At 56.9% G+C, this 15,434-nt stretch overlaps 6 protein-coding genes across 6 annotated transcripts, besides 13 other annotated features; all 6 read left to right on the top strand.

Annotated features, from left to right (window-relative positions):
- Positions 1–27: 27 nt before the first annotated feature.
- Positions 28–45: a microsatellite.
- Positions 46–519: 474 nt separating this feature from the next.
- On the top strand, positions 520–1,524 carry Tco025E_00289 (cyclophilin; the record flags this gene model as incomplete). The annotated part of the gene is made up of 1 exon (XM_029367233.1): positions 520–1,524. One exon carries the CDS (start codon positions 520–522, stop codon positions 1,522–1,524), a length of 1,005 nt encoding a protein of 334 aa, XP_029232693.1.
- Positions 1,525–1,789: 265 nt separating this feature from the next.
- Positions 1,790–1,816: a microsatellite.
- A 167-nt stretch (positions 1,817–1,983) lies between these two features.
- Positions 1,984–2,012: a microsatellite.
- Positions 2,013–2,033: 21 nt separating this feature from the next.
- Tco025E_00290 (uncharacterized protein) lies at positions 2,034–5,207 on the top strand (the record flags this gene model as incomplete). The annotated part of the gene is made up of 1 exon (XM_029367234.1): positions 2,034–5,207. One exon carries the CDS (start codon positions 2,034–2,036, stop codon positions 5,205–5,207), a length of 3,174 nt encoding a protein of 1,057 aa, XP_029232694.1.
- A 709-nt stretch (positions 5,208–5,916) lies between these two features.
- Positions 5,917–7,524, top strand: Tco025E_00291 (putative coatomer delta subunit; the record flags this gene model as incomplete). Its single annotated transcript, XM_029367235.1, has 1 exon — positions 5,917–7,524. One exon carries the CDS (start codon positions 5,917–5,919, stop codon positions 7,522–7,524), a length of 1,608 nt encoding a protein of 535 aa, XP_029232695.1.
- Positions 7,525–7,561: 37 nt separating this feature from the next.
- Positions 7,562–7,594: a sequence feature (GA-rich).
- Positions 7,595–7,677: 83 nt separating this feature from the next.
- Positions 7,678–7,697: a microsatellite.
- A 297-nt stretch (positions 7,698–7,994) lies between these two features.
- Positions 7,995–8,033: a microsatellite.
- A 303-nt stretch (positions 8,034–8,336) lies between these two features.
- Positions 8,337–8,363: a microsatellite.
- Positions 8,364–8,423: 60 nt separating this feature from the next.
- Positions 8,424–8,440: a microsatellite.
- A 645-nt stretch (positions 8,441–9,085) lies between these two features.
- Tco025E_00292 (uncharacterized protein) lies at positions 9,086–10,039 on the top strand (the record flags this gene model as incomplete). Its single annotated transcript, XM_029367236.1, has 1 exon — positions 9,086–10,039. The coding sequence occupies one exon, from the start codon at positions 9,086–9,088 to the stop codon at positions 10,037–10,039; it is 954 nt and encodes a 317-aa protein (XP_029232696.1).
- A 177-nt stretch (positions 10,040–10,216) lies between these two features.
- Positions 10,217–10,260: a microsatellite.
- A 307-nt stretch (positions 10,261–10,567) lies between these two features.
- Positions 10,568–10,598: a microsatellite.
- A 44-nt stretch (positions 10,599–10,642) lies between these two features.
- Positions 10,643–12,616, top strand: Tco025E_00293 (putative NEDD4-like E3 ubiquitin-protein ligase WWP1; the record flags this gene model as incomplete). The annotated part of the gene is made up of 1 exon (XM_029367237.1): positions 10,643–12,616. The coding sequence occupies one exon, from the start codon at positions 10,643–10,645 to the stop codon at positions 12,614–12,616; it is 1,974 nt and encodes a 657-aa protein (XP_029232697.1).
- A 353-nt stretch (positions 12,617–12,969) lies between these two features.
- Positions 12,970–13,003: a microsatellite.
- A 231-nt stretch (positions 13,004–13,234) lies between these two features.
- Positions 13,235–14,947, top strand: Tco025E_00294 (uncharacterized protein; the record flags this gene model as incomplete). Its single annotated transcript, XM_029367238.1, has 1 exon — positions 13,235–14,947. The coding sequence occupies one exon, from the start codon at positions 13,235–13,237 to the stop codon at positions 14,945–14,947; it is 1,713 nt and encodes a 570-aa protein (XP_029232698.1).
- A 116-nt stretch (positions 14,948–15,063) lies between these two features.
- Positions 15,064–15,113: a microsatellite.
- Positions 15,114–15,222: 109 nt separating this feature from the next.
- Positions 15,223–15,288: a microsatellite.
- Positions 15,289–15,434: the final 146 nt, after the last annotated feature.

Raw genomic sequence — 15,434 nt, forward strand, 5'->3', positions numbered from 1 at the left:
AATCGCCGTAGACAGCAGAATCAATGGGAGAGAGAGAGAGAGAGAAGGAAAAGAAAGGGAATTGCATTCGCATCGAGGTTGGAGTACGGACGTGGTCATCTCACTTTTTTATTTATTTCCCTTTCTTCTTCTCTCGGATGGAAAAAGGGCTCATTCACAGTATTTTGACACGCTACACACCCCTCACAGAAAGACAAACCGACCGGAGGGGAGCACGCGGGTGAGGGGGGTCATCCGAAGGAACGAGCCGCTGACGTTTGTTGAGTACGTAGCACTTTACCCTCCCCCTTTTTTTTTCGTATTTTTTTTGTTTTGGCTTGTATTTACTTCTGCCTCTTCTCATCTCTCTGAATTTACTTCTTCGTGCATTTTGCATTGACGTGGAGGTGCTTTGCAGGCGTCTTGCTGTGCGCATAAAACAATAACAAAAACCCAGGAGTTTAGTCAGCGTGCCGCAGAGAGGGAGGCCAAGCTGACATCTACATCGGCTCGTAACTTTGGTATAGGTGGACTGAGACCATGAACCTTACAACAACCAGCCGCCTTGGATGCACGCTCACACAAGGCTCTGCCGTATCTGGGACGCGCTACGCCAGTCACTCACGCCCCCTAGAACGCACAGCGTGTTGGATGGAGCTCGCCTGCTTTGGCGGCTTTCCGAAGGTTCCGTCCCTCTCAGGCTCGATGGTGCAGCAGCGCCAGGACCTTCTGGCGTCCACCAAAGGCGCCGGTGAGCCTGAAGTCATCATCCGCGTTGAGTTTGAGTTGTTTGATGATGAGTCTCCCAAAACGTGTGCGAATTTCCGTCACTTGTGCGCGGGGCAGACCACCAGTCGCCAAGGGCAGACGTACTTGTACCAGGGCCTCACGCCGTGTTACCGTGGGACGTACATTCACAAGATTATCCCCGCCTTCTGCGCCCAGGGGGGAGACTTGACGATGCGTGTGGACAGGGGCGCGAATTACTTTTCCAGCTTTGGCCGTGGCTGGTTCGCGGACGAAAACAAACGACACCGCCTCAATAAAATTGGCCTTCTCCTTATGGCCAACAATGGGCCCAACAGTAACGGCTCGCAGTTTTTCATCACCACCTCCGACGCGGATGAAAAGGCGCTCAGCGGCCGCCATGTCTGCTTTGGCCGGATCACGCGTGGCCTCGACGAGTTTATGCGGGAGGTGGCGCCCTACGGCGACCGCAACGGCTACCCCTCACGATTTGTAGTTATCGTTGACTGTGGCGTGGGCCCGCTGCCGACGACGCTGGGCACCGTCAGCAGCTGGGGCGAGGCGCAGGAGCCGCCGCGCCAGGCAGACGCGGAGGAGGTCCAATCAGAGGCGGAAAGCGAGGGCGCTGCAGCCGTGGTTGCTGGCGGAGCCGTGGACACTGCCGCGTCGGTCGAGGCGAAGAAGGGGGAGGAAGGCGTGGAGGAAGAAACCACTACAGTGGAAACGGTCAAGCAACCATCGGCGGCGACTAGTGAAAAGAAGGTCGCCCACGTCAGCTTCAAGGAGGGTTGCCATTAATCCTGGAGGCAAACTCTAAGACGGTCGCCGGAGACGAAGGATTTACGTGAGAGCAACGTAGCACGCATGTGAAGTTATATTACCCTTGTGGAACGCATGTAGATAAGAGGCGAATTCCCTTTTAAGCTTTTTCGCTGCAGTGAAGGGAAGAAAGCAACAGCTACAAGAAGAAGTAGAAAAAGAGATTGTGTGGCTCTGTGCCTGCGTGCGTGCGTATAGCAGAGGGGCTTCATGTTGCACAAGGCCCATTTTCATTGCACGATAGACGCACACACACACACACACACACACAGAGTTGTATACATATTCATCTACTTGTGTGTGCACGGAGGGAGAGGTATGTGTTGATTCTCTGCTTGACACAGGACACAATTAATTCTCACTTCGCAACTTGCCCGCCGTCTTTTTTGTTTCCGTGTGATGCGTTGCCTTAGCCGTCTTTCTGGAAGCCAGAAGTACACAACAAAAAAAACCAACAACAACAGACATTGCAACGATAGCACCCGAGGATGAACGTTTCGCTGGACCCCAAAGCCACCTGGGATGACCAGGGTTTGTGGTTCACACTGGCCTTTAACGCCTTCGCGCTTGCGGTGCTTGGAGGCCTTAGCGTTTTCTTCCTCGTCGTGCCGTCCCTTTGGCTACGACGCCTCTACCGCCCTAACCACACCACAACTGTGACCTCGGGGTCAACCGCAGCATCACCGCGGAAGGGATCAGGGGAGGCGCTGCCCGCCCTCAACACCGCCACCACACCGGACGCAAAGTTCTCTTCCACCTCTCCTATTTCTCCACAACGCCGTGTGGGCCGTGTCCTGCCGTACCGTTGCTCGCTCTTCGTCCTTCCTAGTTTGCGTGACTGGCTGAGCGTGGAGGAGGAGGTGGCGCACCTGGAGCGCCTCGTGCAGTCGGACGTAACAGCCGTTTTTCCTCAACCCGGCGAAGGCGGCACGGCGGCGGAACGCGCCTTTTTCGCAGCAGAAGCCAAGACACGAGTGCCACTTGATCCACATGTTTCCCTCTACCTTTTCTTTTTAAAGTTATTTGCCACCGTCTTTCTTGTCGGTGGAATCTTCAATATCTGGATCTGCGTCCTCTCCGGGACGGATAACTACCTAGATACCTACATAGTTCGGCGTGACATTCACAAGTGCCGCCTGCTGGACGGGAATGCGACGGCCTGCAACGCCAAGGCACCCTTCTGTCGCTACGTGGGGACGGATTGCCACCCCGTCAGACTTCCAGGCCTCTACGACCTCTCGGCGCAAAACATCCGGCCTCACAGCTGGCGTCTTGGCGTTGTGGGGGTTTTGGACATGTGTTTTTCGGCCGTGTATGTTGTGGCTGTCCTATTTTTTCTGCAGCGCGCCAATGCCTACATCACACACGTCATGCGACTTCAGATGGAGCATGCCCTTGGACATCGTGTGGCGATTGTGCGGGGCCTAGGCGCGGATATGATGTCTGAAGCCAAATTCCGTCAAGCGTATCTTGTAGAAGAGGCCTACTTCCGACCGAGGGGAGGGAGTGGCGGTCAAGTTGTGAAGGGGAATCGGCCCTGCGATCAAGACGGCGCTGACGGGGAGCCGGAGGATGCGTATTACCAGTGCGATTGTACGAGTCTCAGTTGTATTTTTTCTGTTGTTGATTTCAATTACTACAAGACGACGCGTCAGGACGCCATCTTCACGAGGGATTCCAGTGTGCAGCAGCTGCTCTTTCCCCGTGAGCCGCCGCGGGGCATGTACCGCACCATGGATAAGACGGAGTCTGCCATGGAGGCGCTGCAGGAGGCCATAGCCGACCAAAAGTCGTATTTAAAGAGGCAGCAGGAAACACTCTCGGGTGCGCCTCAGGGCAAGGATGAGGCGGTGCAAATTCTCATGATGCATGCGCCGTGCCCTTGGTGTTGTAGCAAGGTTCCCAAGGTAGAGTTTAGAACGAAGGCCTTCATTGCACAGGCGACACGGCTAAATAAATTTATTGATGCCACCACGGTCAAGCATACAAGGGGGTCTGCCTTTATTATCTTTTCCGATGCCCTTGCAGCGTACGAGTTTGTGAACCTATTCGAGTCACGTCGGGGAGGCGTGGCGGGGGCACGAGCAACCATCGCGGGACCTCCGTCTGGTATCATTCATTTCAACCTCACGGCGGATCGATACATGGGTTGGCTGCGAGCCTTGGCGGGCGTCTTGGTTTTCATTGTACTTCTCTTCTTTTGGACCGTACCTGTCGGGCTTCTCAGCTCTCTTGACAACCTTGCGTATATTCCCGGCGTTGGTAAGCCGGTGCTGAGGTTGTACATGAAGACGCCGGAGGAGGTACGCGGCGCCGTCACGGCGTTTCTCCCGGTTGTGATGCTGGAAATTTTTAATGCAGCGCTTCCGTATATTATTCGTGGCTTTGTAGTCGCCATGGGGGCTGTGAATCGGGAGGAGCTCCGCGGTGGCGAGTTGTATTTGCAGTACCTCTTCATGGTGCTCACGGGGGTTATTTTCCAGGCAGCGCTGCAGGGTGGACTGTCTCAGCTCGCGGACTTGATTGCCGATCCGTCAGGTGAGGCAGTGATTGGCTTTTTCGCCTCCGTTGTCAGCCCAAAGGGAGGCTACTGGTACGCCAAAGTCATCACCGCGGCCTGCCTTTCCGTGTGGATGTACTTCATAAGCCCCTCAAAACTCATCATGGCCCTGCTGCAACGCAAAATGGCGAGTTTGCAGCGTGTCTACGACCGACTGCTCGGGCCTTGCCATTTTGATTGGACGTACTGTTACAGTTTTGACCTCACGATACTCGCGATGGGGCTCCTCTTCCACATGACCGTTCCACTGCTGGCCCTCTTCGTCGGGTTCTACTTTCTCCTGCGGTACATGACGCAGAGATGCAGGCTGTATGACCGCTACAGGCCGAAAATTGACCCGCTGGATGACTGCACGGTGTTCAGTGCCTCCGCCCAGGTCATACGGGCGGCGAGCTGGTTATACTGCCTCGGTGGCGTCGGTGCGGTGCTGCTCATGAGCCTGCGCAATCACGTCGTGGGTGTTGTGCTCTGCTCCGTGTCGTTGGCGGCGGGCATTTTGATCCTCGGACGCGTTCACTACGTGTCGCGCCGCTGGGTGGGCTCTCTGGCCAACGCACGGAGATTTCTCCCGCACAAGCGCGCGGTCCAGGCGCTGTACGGCGCAACTACCGCCACGGCTGCACCGCCGCCGTCGACGAACGTGATCTCGGACGGCCGCTCGGCGATGGAGCTTGCCGCGATGCTTTTACGGCAAAGCCGCGAAGGCGGCAGTGACGGCGCTGAGGCCGCGACGGGCAGGCGCAGCGGTAGCGGGGACAGAAATGCCGCTCCCGATATCAGTAGTAATAGTAATGATAACAGCGGCAACGGTGGTGGCGGCGGTGCTGTTGCCACTGCAGATGAAGGGTTGTCGGCGCTTGACAATCGCCTGAGGGGTTGCGCGACGGAGCTGCTGCCGCACGACCCGAATGTGAGTTCCCGCTACCAACCGAAGCACCAGCAGCTGGTGCATATTGACGTGGAGCAGGAGATACAAAAGATGCAGGAGGAAGTGTTTTATGTCGAGCGCTACTGGGACTCCAAGTTCGAGATGCTCCACAACACAGATGTGATCTTCAGCGGTTTTCCAGGGGGCGATACCCCCGAATGGGCTGAAGCGTGACACGTGGAAGCAACCCCAGAAAAAAGAAAAAGGAGCTGGGCATGAAACAAGAAACAACACGACTGAGCTGGGAAATTATTCTGAATACTAGCAGAGTGCATCCATGCGTGGAGCGCGCCAGCTTATAACCCGTGGAGGTTAGGCAGTGCGAGATGCTGCGTGGGAGGCGGATGAGGTCCAATGAAGAAACAGCGGCGAGAAACTCTGAAGATAGTAATAAATATGTGGGGCTGTAGAACAGGGTTTTGTGTCGCTGTTTCAGCCTCTGCCCCACGTCTTTCCCTTCATTCTTTTTTTTTTTGCTATCCCCTATACTTAAGTACGTTCACACAGTGCAAGCGCATACCTCTGTGTCCTGTGGCTTCACTAATGCGATGAGAAGCGAGGGCCGGCGCGTTTCTTCATGCGAGGCTCACATGCATGCGTGTGTGCGCCTTGCCCTCCCTCACTTCCCTGTCACTGTCTCTATCCATCTTCTTTCCGCCTCTTCTTTCTTTATGTTGCTTGGTCTGTGGAAGAGCAGGTGCGAAGCGGACAGAGTGAGCGTTAGGAGCGATTCGGGCTGTCGAGCTGGTTTAGGCGGGACGGCGGCAAGCAGCAAAGAGGAAGAACACGCGTGGACGGAAAGAAAGAGAGTCAAGCGAATAAGTTCGACGGGTTGGGTGGGAGGGGACCACGAACAACTTCACCCCTTTATTTGCGCCCACCCATGCCTGTCATTGCCGCTGGCGTGGTGAACAAACAAGGCCACATCATTCTCTCGCGGAACTTCAATGAAATCTCGCGGATTCGTATTGAGGGCCTTCTCTCCGCGTTCCCGCGCCTTTTGGAGTCGTCGGTCAACAAACAGGTGACCTACATTGATGCCGGTGCGGTGCGGTACGTGTACCAGCCGCTCGAGGAACTCTTTCTCGTCCTCATCACGACAAAAAACAGCAACATCGTTGAGGATCTGGAGACGCTGCACCTCATGGGTCGCCTCATTCCAGAGTACGTGGACGCGGTCACTGAGGCAATGCTGGAGGCAAAGGCGTTTCGTGTCTTTTTTGCCCTCGACGAAGTCATCGTGGGAGGCAAGCGGGAGAGCACGACCTTGGAGCAGATCCGAACGTATCTTGAAATGGACTCGCATGAGGAGATGATGGTGCGCGAGGAGAAGCGGCTGCAGATGGAGCGGGCGAAGAAGGATGCATCACGCAAGGCGCATGAGCTGCGTGACAAGCGACGCAAGGGGCTGAATCCGTACAGCGGCATCAGTTCGGAGGACCCGGGCTACGGGGGCTTCGGCAACGCGAGCGCGCCCGTAGTAGTCACCGGCGGCGGTGAGTCTGCCATGTTGTCAAATGCGATGGGGAGAATATCGCCTATGCCTACCGCATCCGCGGCGGCAGCGCCGGCGCCGAAGCGGACTGGAGGGCTAACTCTTGGTCGTGCAAGGAAGGCGGATATTACGTCGCGGGTTTTGAAGGAGGCGGGGCTGCCGCCACCCACCAATGCCGCTCCCGCCTCGGCCCAGCCGCCGTCGGCGCTAACCACGGGAGCCGGCGGAGGCCTGGATCAAAAGAAGGGGCTGCATGAGGGAGGCGTGGAGGGCCTTCACATTGTGGTGGAAGAAAAGATTAGTGCCCAACTTAACCGTGACGGGGAGGGTGGTGCGGTGGACATTCGCGGCGAACTATCCGTGCTCGTCTCGGACCCGCAGTTGGCAAACGTGCGGCTTATCCTTTCTCCCATGAGCAGTGAGTTCTCCTTCCGTGCCCACGCCAAGGTGAACAAGGAAATATTTGCCGAAGACCATGTGCTCTCCATGCGTGACAACAAGCCGTTGCCGGTGCAGCAACAGGTGACAATTTTGCGGTGGCGTCTCCTTAACCCCGAGGGCGTGCGCCCGCCCATCATGCTATCGTGTTGGCCAAGCGCGAGGAGTGCCACGGTGGAATACGAGTTGGGGAACGCCAACGCCGCCGCCGACGCCCTCCACGACGTCCGCATCTCCTTCCCACTGCATGGCGCCAGGGCCGAGGCAGTCACACCCTCCGTGGGCAGCTGGAGCATCTCCCATGGATGCGTTGTTTGGTCCATTCCACTAGTGGACGCCCATCATCATGCAACTGGCAATGTAGAGATTGAACTTGCAGGGGACGGCGAGGGTGCGGCGGCGGGGAGTGAAGTGTTCTTTCCTGTGGATGTCAGCTTCACCTCCCGCGCGACCGTCGCAAAGGTGCGGGTTGTTGAGGCGGTGCAAACTGACAGCGGGGTGCCAGTGCAGTTCAGTCAGGAGGCACGCCTTGTCGCGGAATCGTACGCTGTCGCTTGATGGGGTATGCACCGCTAATGCGTGCCTCGACCGGCTGAGGAAGGAGGAGGTAAGGAATGAATGGAAGAAACTGAATGCTGGCGATGTTGTGCGGCGCCTGCTTTATGAAAATATGCGGTTCGATTTATTATTATTATTAGATTCTTCTTGCCCTGTTTGTGTGTGTGTGTGTGCCCGCACCTTTTTTTTTGTAGAGATTTTTTATCTATCCGCAAATATGTGCATGCACACATTGGTTTTTTTTTCTCGTAGGACTTCTTTTTTTTTTCTTCTCTCCTCCTCCTCCGCATCGCCACCACTGCAACGTGTGCACGCAAAGAAAGCTGCGCGTGTCTGCATGCGACACACGTCGTGTCTGATGGTCTTTTTGCTTTTTTGGGCTTTCCTGCACGCATGCATCAAAATCGTTTCTTTTTTTTTTCCTTTTCTCTTCTTCTTGTCTGTTTGTCTGGGCGCACTGTGCCGTACTGCACAATACCCACACACGAAAAACACACACACACGCAAACGGAAGGTGGAAAGGGTCAAGTGAGACACAACCGAGGACACACGAAAGGGAGAGCTTTACGCCATGGGACGCTTTAAGCCACTCGCAGTCAAGAAGAAGTACGCGAAGAAGCTGAACCAGAACAGGCCTGTGCCTTACTGGATTCGTCTCCGCACGGGCAACCGCATCAAGTGGAACGAGAAGCGCCGTCACTGGCGCCGCACGAAGCTTCACTTCTAGAGTGGGGGTGGCGATGGTGATGGAGGGGGGGCGCGTGTGTGCGTCCGTCCTGCTCTGGGCATGGCTGCCCGTGGGCGCATTTTAGTTCCTTCCTTTTTCCTTCTTTTCTTCCCACACGGGCGCCTTCTGCGGGGGCGGACCGACGTGTGGTGTGCCCTGGCGATGTTGTTGGCGACGACGACGACGACGGATCCCCACCCACCCGTACGCGTGATTTCATTCTTTTTCTTTTTTAATGAAAAAATTTTTCCTTTTTTTCGTTTTACCATCCGCCTTTTCTTCCTCTGTTTTGCCTTCAGCCCGTCGTTGCCCGCTGCGGTCTCGTGCCGTGCTGACGCACGCAAGCACAAACGCCTCCCTCTCTCTCTCTCCTCCCCCGTCGCTGGTGGAGCGGCCACGAGGTGGGAGCGGCGGGCGGTGACGCGACAGCAGGCAGGGAGGAGGACGGTGGTTGGATCTCTTCTCAAAAGAGGGGGGAGGGGAAAAAAAGGAAAAAATAAAAAATAAGAACACACACCGCTGAAAAGGGTGTTTTCTCTGCCGCTGCCCCCTTCCCCCTTCCCTCTCCGCGTGGGGGATGCGGGGCCGCCAATGTGCCCGCTGCCATGGACGTACTTACTGTGAGACACACCACAATTTCTTTGTTTATCCCTCTTTCTTCGTCGTTGTAGGCCGTACCCTGTGAGCGAGGAAGAAGCGGAGCAGTAGCGCCTTTTGCCCGCCCTGCGTCATCCCTTTCATTGCTTCTTCGCCCCTTCCCACCTCCCCTTATTTGACGTGGGAGACAATCCCCCCAGTCCATGGGGAGCGGCAGGGGCGTGATTGCTGGGTGAGATGTTTTCCCGCGGTGGGGCAACAAAGCAGACCTCCTCGGTGCAGGAGCAACTCCTACAGCTTCTCCAGCAGCAGGTGGCTATAGAGGAACGGCTGAACGGGCAGCGTGCCCTAATGCAGCGTATCACGGAGGGGTTTGCGGTTCTGCGTGAGTGGGCCACTCGCCACGCCCACAATGACCTCTCCCTGCATGACCTTCTTGTGCTGGAGGCGTACGGTGGCAACAGGTCGTGTCGCAGCGCAGCGTCACCAAGCAGGAAGAAGGAGGAAGCGGAAGAGGAAGAGGAAGTGGACGGGGACAAGAGCAACCGAGGTGAACCTCAGTCTCGGGGGTCGGGCAACCCAGCGTGGCAGCAGCAGCAGCTGCTGCTGCTGCGGGGGGCAAATCGGGCGTACCGTTCATTCATACGAGCACGTGTGTTGGATGAGGGGTGTGCGACGCCAGACAGCCCTGTGCAGTTTCACACTCTTACAGCAGACTCCTTTTATCTTCTTCTCCCGCACTTGACAGAGATGTTGCAGGAGATTGCGGGCCCCACGCCTGGAGCTGCCCGTATGGAACCGACGGGTGCGTCTGTTTCACGCATGTGTTCTCTGCAGCCGCCCTCATCGCCATTGTTGTCGCCGTCAGGCTCACATTTTTACACGTCTGCGACCGAGTGGTGTGCGTCCCTCGCTCGCGTGTTGCGCTTTCTTGAGCTTGGGTTAAAGCACTTTTCAGAGGTGCTGGAGAACAGTCGTCTGCGACCTTTGCTGGCGCAGAGCTTGGCACAGCTACAAGCGCGTGGGAGGGACTGCGGCCACACAAGAGAGGAGGCGGTGCTGCAGTTGTGCCAGCGTGCAGGTGCGTTGCGTGAGCAACTGCACCGCCTCGCTGTGGAGGACAGCCACAAAGACGACTATGAGAATACGGCGGCCCACTACAGTGGCCTTCATTTGGCAAACCTGCGGTAGCGGTACCGTTTTTTTTTGTTTCTTTGCATGTAGGTTTATGTGGTCCGGTGTGTGTGCGGACCCCCTCCACGCATTCACCACACAAAGACATGCTGCCTCCACAGAAAGCCAGGCGTACAGGTAGCCTCGCAGCTATGCATCCAGGCATGCACAGATAACACGCACATGTGCACTTTCTTTTATTTTTATTTTTAAAATTATGATTTCTTTTTAGCTTCATTGCTTTCGGGTTGTCGTCATTGGGCGTGCGTGCGTGTATGTAATGGGCGAGTGGGTGAAATGGTGGGTTAGGGGCTGCTCACCTGCCCCATTTTTTCGCCGGGTTTATCCGCTTTTCGTCATTATGGGTTCGCTGGGAATGGCACTCCCCCTTTTTTTTCTTTTCTGTCTTCTTCCTTTTTTTCTGTCTGGTGTAGTCGTAGCGCGGGATCTCCAAAGAGTGCGCGCCGCTCGCGCAAAAAAAGAAAAGGAGGAAAACAAAATTGTGGTCCCGTCAGCAATTGCTGCTAGCGTAGAGAAGTGTAACACTTTTGTTTATTTATTTTTTTTGTTTTCTTTTGTACGGCGCTCTGGAGTGGCGGTGGGTGCGAGGGAGAGGGACGAATGATTCATCTTTTTGTGGATGGGGATTATTTTCTCACCGGCGTGGCGCCCACCTCAGAGGCGGCCGTGCGTGGAGGCGTGGACAACATGCTGAGAGCCGTCGAGGCCCAGCTGTTTGCCCCGGCGACCGCGGCGGCGGTGGAGCAGCGCGTAGTGTTCTTCTCCTCCTCCGTGCTGAAGGCGCTGGAGGGGGAGCAGTCACGGCGTGAAGTGCTCATCACCGCACTGCGTCGCCTCCACTTCCAGACGATTGTGCTCGACAACATTCCAAGCCGCGCGGGATCGCCCGTTGATGCCGCCATCTGCACCAGGACAATGTCACTTCTTGCAAAAGCCCACGGAAGCCGCGGCAACAGTGCTGGCGAGGGAGGCGGCGGAGGCAGGAAGTTTCTGACGCTTGTGTACTTTGCAGCGAATGCCTACATAGCCTCCGCGCTGGAGCTGGCGCATGACGCCGGTTGCGGGGTCTGTTTTCTCGTTTACGACGGCGACAGTGTGGCGGACGAGCTGATGGCGTACGTGAGTCCCACGTACGGTAGCGGCGGTGGCATTGCAACAGTGACAAAAGGCGAAGGGATCAACTTTATCCCAAACACGGAGGCCGCAAGTGCCGCCTTGGCAGCGTTGCAGAATGAAGGAAAGGAACTCCCCCTATCCGTTCTGATGCAACTGAAACAGCTGCAGCAGCGGCTGACGGGCGTGGATGCTCTGATGCCGAGCACCAGGAGTACCAACCTCAAGCCTGGGGCGCAGTCTTCAGCATCGTCGACGCCTTCTGCGGCGGTGGGCGGGGCGTCCGCATTGCCTTCGGTGGAGGCTTCCTCCCATGTGCACCCGCCGCCCATTGCGGGCGGCCCCAACCCTTTTCTCCCAGGCGACGACACTGCGGGGGAAAAAAACAGCCCCGCGAACTCCACAGCGGCTACTGCACCCGTGCCCAGCAGCGCGGAGGAGCGGGAGGTGGACAAACTGACGCTTGGCACCACGAAGGCCCCGGTGGAGGATGCGAAGAAGACGGCCCCTGTCGTAACTGCGGCCGACGCCGTGCCACAAACGAGTCCCACCGTCGCCACCGCTGCCCCAGCTGCGGAGAAGCCAGCAGGGCCAGCAACCCCGCCCGCGAGTGTGGTAGTGCACGCGGTGCCCCCGTTTCCGCCCACGCCCGCTGCAGTGACCAACGTTCAGCCGAGCACGACGAGAACTTCTGAGTTTCCGGAGCCCGACGTGTCGACGCGCCTCCCGGCCGGTTGGAGCCTCATGTACGACCGGCAGCGACGCCGTCACTACTTTGTTCACGCAGACGCTGGCGGTATTCTGCAAACCACCTGGCTCCATCCAGGCGGTTTAGAAGATCAGGTGGACTTGGAGCGCCAGGTGGAGGAGTGGTACCGGAAGCAGCGAGAGCGGTGTCAAGCTGGAGCAGCCGGAACTGCACCGCAAGCGCACGCGACTTCATCACCGTCAACAGCAGCGGCAGGAGTGGTCGGAGGGGGAGGGGCGGCGGCAGCAGCGGATTGGGACGAGTGTGTCGACCCCGCGAGCGGACGCAGGTACTATGTGAACCGACGAACGAAGCAGACATCGTGGACAGTGCCAACAGCAGTCGCGTGTGCCACCGGCGGTAACTCTGCCGCCGCGGCGACGGAGGCGAACTCAGCGCCGATGACCATCGCACCAGACACCAACGCGCTGCCGCCATTCTGGGAGGAACGTTTGGACCCAAAATCGGGACGCAAGTTTTACGTCAACCATCAAACACGTGAAACAACCTGGACACGCCCGCCACCACCAACACCGGCTGTGGCACCGCAACCCGCACAGCAGCCGCATATGGGGGCGCCGTTGCACGGTGATGCCCACACTCTCGGCCTCAGCGCACTGCCGCCTTTCTGGGAGGAACGGGTGGACCCAAAATCGGGACGCAAGTTTTACGTCAATCATCAAACACGTGAAACAACATGGACACGGCCATAAAGGTATTGCAAGGGGAAACGGGGAGAAAAGGAAGGAGGGGGACGTGGACGGGGACGGTGGTAGTGCCTCTCACCCGGTTGGGGGGGGGGGGGTAGGATGCCTATGCTTCTGGGCCCACGCATGTCTTGGCTGTGCTGTGGTTGATGTCGCTTTATTGAATCCTTTCCCTCTTCCCTTCTGTGTTTGCCTGGTCGCCTCTTTTTGCCGTCAAACCTCGTTTGCCACACGCGCCGTCAGACCACAGTTTTTTGCATCCGTCTCTTCACCCCTTCCTTTTCCGTCCCTCTTTGCTTCTTCGCCTGGTCGCACACGTGGGAAGTGGGGAGGTTTCCTTGCATTCATTTGCTTGTCTGCAAAAAACAAACAAACAAACAAACAAACAAACAACAACGCAAAAACAACGAGAAAGAGGAAAAGGGTAAGCAGCGGGGAGAGAATCTCAGGAGGTATTCGTGGGCAAATAACAACGATAGGGAGAGAGAGAAGAAAAGCGGCGAGGTGGGAGAATCCAAGGGGAATACACGCCCCATATCACAACTTCCTTATATACTCCGGCCTCAGGTTATTGCTGGGGGACAAACCCCGCTATTCTGGGATTCCGTGGGGGGTATTTGTCACATGCAGGAAACCGACACCACCGCCGACCTCGCACACAACGCAGCCGACGTTGACACGGGAAGGGCTGAGACGACCTTGACGGCAAAAGGGCCCGCAGCACCCGAAGCCGCTGCTTCCGACCCAGTCCAGGGTAACGAGAGGAATTCGCCAAACGGTGTTTCACAGAAGGAAAAGAATGTGGAGAACAACGGCTTAAAGGATCGTGCGGGCGTGGAGGCGGAGCGAACGCAGCATGCGGCGACCGCAACCCACGGGCATGACGCCAATGGGAGTAATAAAAGAATTGGCGACCCTGCGAAAACTCCCCAACGGCGGGAGATTTCAACCGCTGTTCCGTACCCGTCAAGGCATCAACGTCCAAACATGTTGACCGGCGCCGCCAGCTATTGGCAGGCGGCGGAGAGGGATCGCACCATTGGGGTGGGCACGGTCGGCCTCTTTGAGAACCGGCAGGACGATAAGCCTCCGCCCGACGGGGCCTCAGCGCGCATCAACGGCACCCTCGTGGTGGGGCCGCTGGGGTACGTGCGTAAAATGAACGACTACATAAATTGGAGGGAGAAGCACAGTCATCTTTTTTCCGCCCTGAGAGTGCAGGATCCGAAGGAGCGGGTGCTCGCTCGACAGCGCCAGCTTCATGCGAAGGCGAGGCAGCAGGAAGAAGCAGAGGGCGAATACGCTTCAGCCGTCAAGCGTCTGCGTCAGCGCGGGTGGTCGGTGCTGGGTAGCGCTCCACGTCGGGTGGATAATGCGCGGCTGAAAAGAATCAGGTCCGAACGTGAAGCCTTTCGTATAGAGTGTGAAGAGAGCACGTTGCGCAAGCTCCGGGAGGCTTCAAAGCAGCGAGAGATTATCTCAGAGCAGCTCGCCATGTCTAAGGAGGAGAGGTTGCGTCAGGAGAATCTTGTGCGGGATGCCTCACGACTTGAACGCGAGATGCAGAGCACCAGACGAGAGGAGCACTCAGCACACATCAAGGAACAGGCTTCCAAGACGCGGGCAGAGCGTGAGGCGAAGCGGGAGTGTTTTCGCGAGTATGCCGCCATGGAGGACAGCTACCGGCAGAACCAACTGAGCGCGTTGCGCGAACGCGTCCTTGCGAAAGCATACACAAACGGCTTTGCCTCAACCTTCTCAAGTGACGTGCGTGGAGCTGGCATTGAGTACCCGCCGGGGGACTGGCGCAGCACCTTCCAAAGTCCGCTGCGCAGGTTGCCCAACGCGAGCGACGACGACTTTCGAAGGCAGTGGATGGCCGAGCTTCAGCAGGAGCGGAGGGCGTTAGCGCGGGCCGAGGTGGAGATGGAGCGGGCCAAACGTTTGCAGGTCTCAGCTCGGCGAGAGTTCGCATATCGCGGCAACTGTGAGCGTGCAGGCGTCATTCGCCGCGAGCGGGAAACACTGCGGGAGAGGAAACAACAGCTGGATGAGGAGGTCGAGCGTTTGCACAAGGCGTTGCGGCAGCAGGAAGCTGAGGGGCAGAAGCGACGCGAGGACGCTATCCATTCCCTGCGCGAGTTGAGGCGGTTGCATGCTTCGCGTCTGCGGCAGGCCATAGAGGAGGAGGAGCTGTTGGCCCAGACGGCCGAGGGTGCAGACCTGCAGCGACTGCGGGAACGCGCGGCACAGATGAGGATGGGCATGTCCCCCTCTCCGCTGCGCGCGCAGCGGCCGCCCCCTCCGCCCTTAGAGGGGGAGTTTCTGGATGGCTAAGAGAACACCTGCCAGGACAACGTCTTCCCGCAGCTCTTTTCCGGCGCTCCGATGCAAATGACTTCCCTACGGCGCACCAATAATGACTCAATTTCTGTCCTTTTTTTTCTGTCCAATTTTTTTTGTTGTTGTTGTCGGGGCCCTTGTTGTTGTTGTTTTTTTTTTGCTTCTGCCTTTTCTTCCCCTTACCTTCCGGCTTTTTTCTTTTGCATAGTCGTGTACGTTTGAGCTGAAATGCTTGCAATCGCACCAGCACTACTATTCTTTCTGTGGACTATGTATATATGAAAATGTCCCCATGTATATTTGTATATTGATACCTACATATATATATATATATAGGCAAATGCACGCCCTGAGGCTCAGTAATGTAAGTCAGTGAAAATACCACGGAATTTTACCTCTGTGTTGGTGGTGGTGGTTGTCTTTTTTTTGCTGCATGTTAAATCGTCGATCGCCATTTACGCATCATGACAAAATCAGAGAA

The sequence above is a fragment of the Trypanosoma conorhini genome, assembly GCF_003719485.1.
Source record: "Trypanosoma conorhini strain 025E chromosome Unknown Tco_14.4_contig_00005, whole genome shotgun sequence".
Taxonomy (NCBI): Eukaryota; Euglenozoa; class Kinetoplastea; order Trypanosomatida; family Trypanosomatidae; genus Trypanosoma; species Trypanosoma conorhini.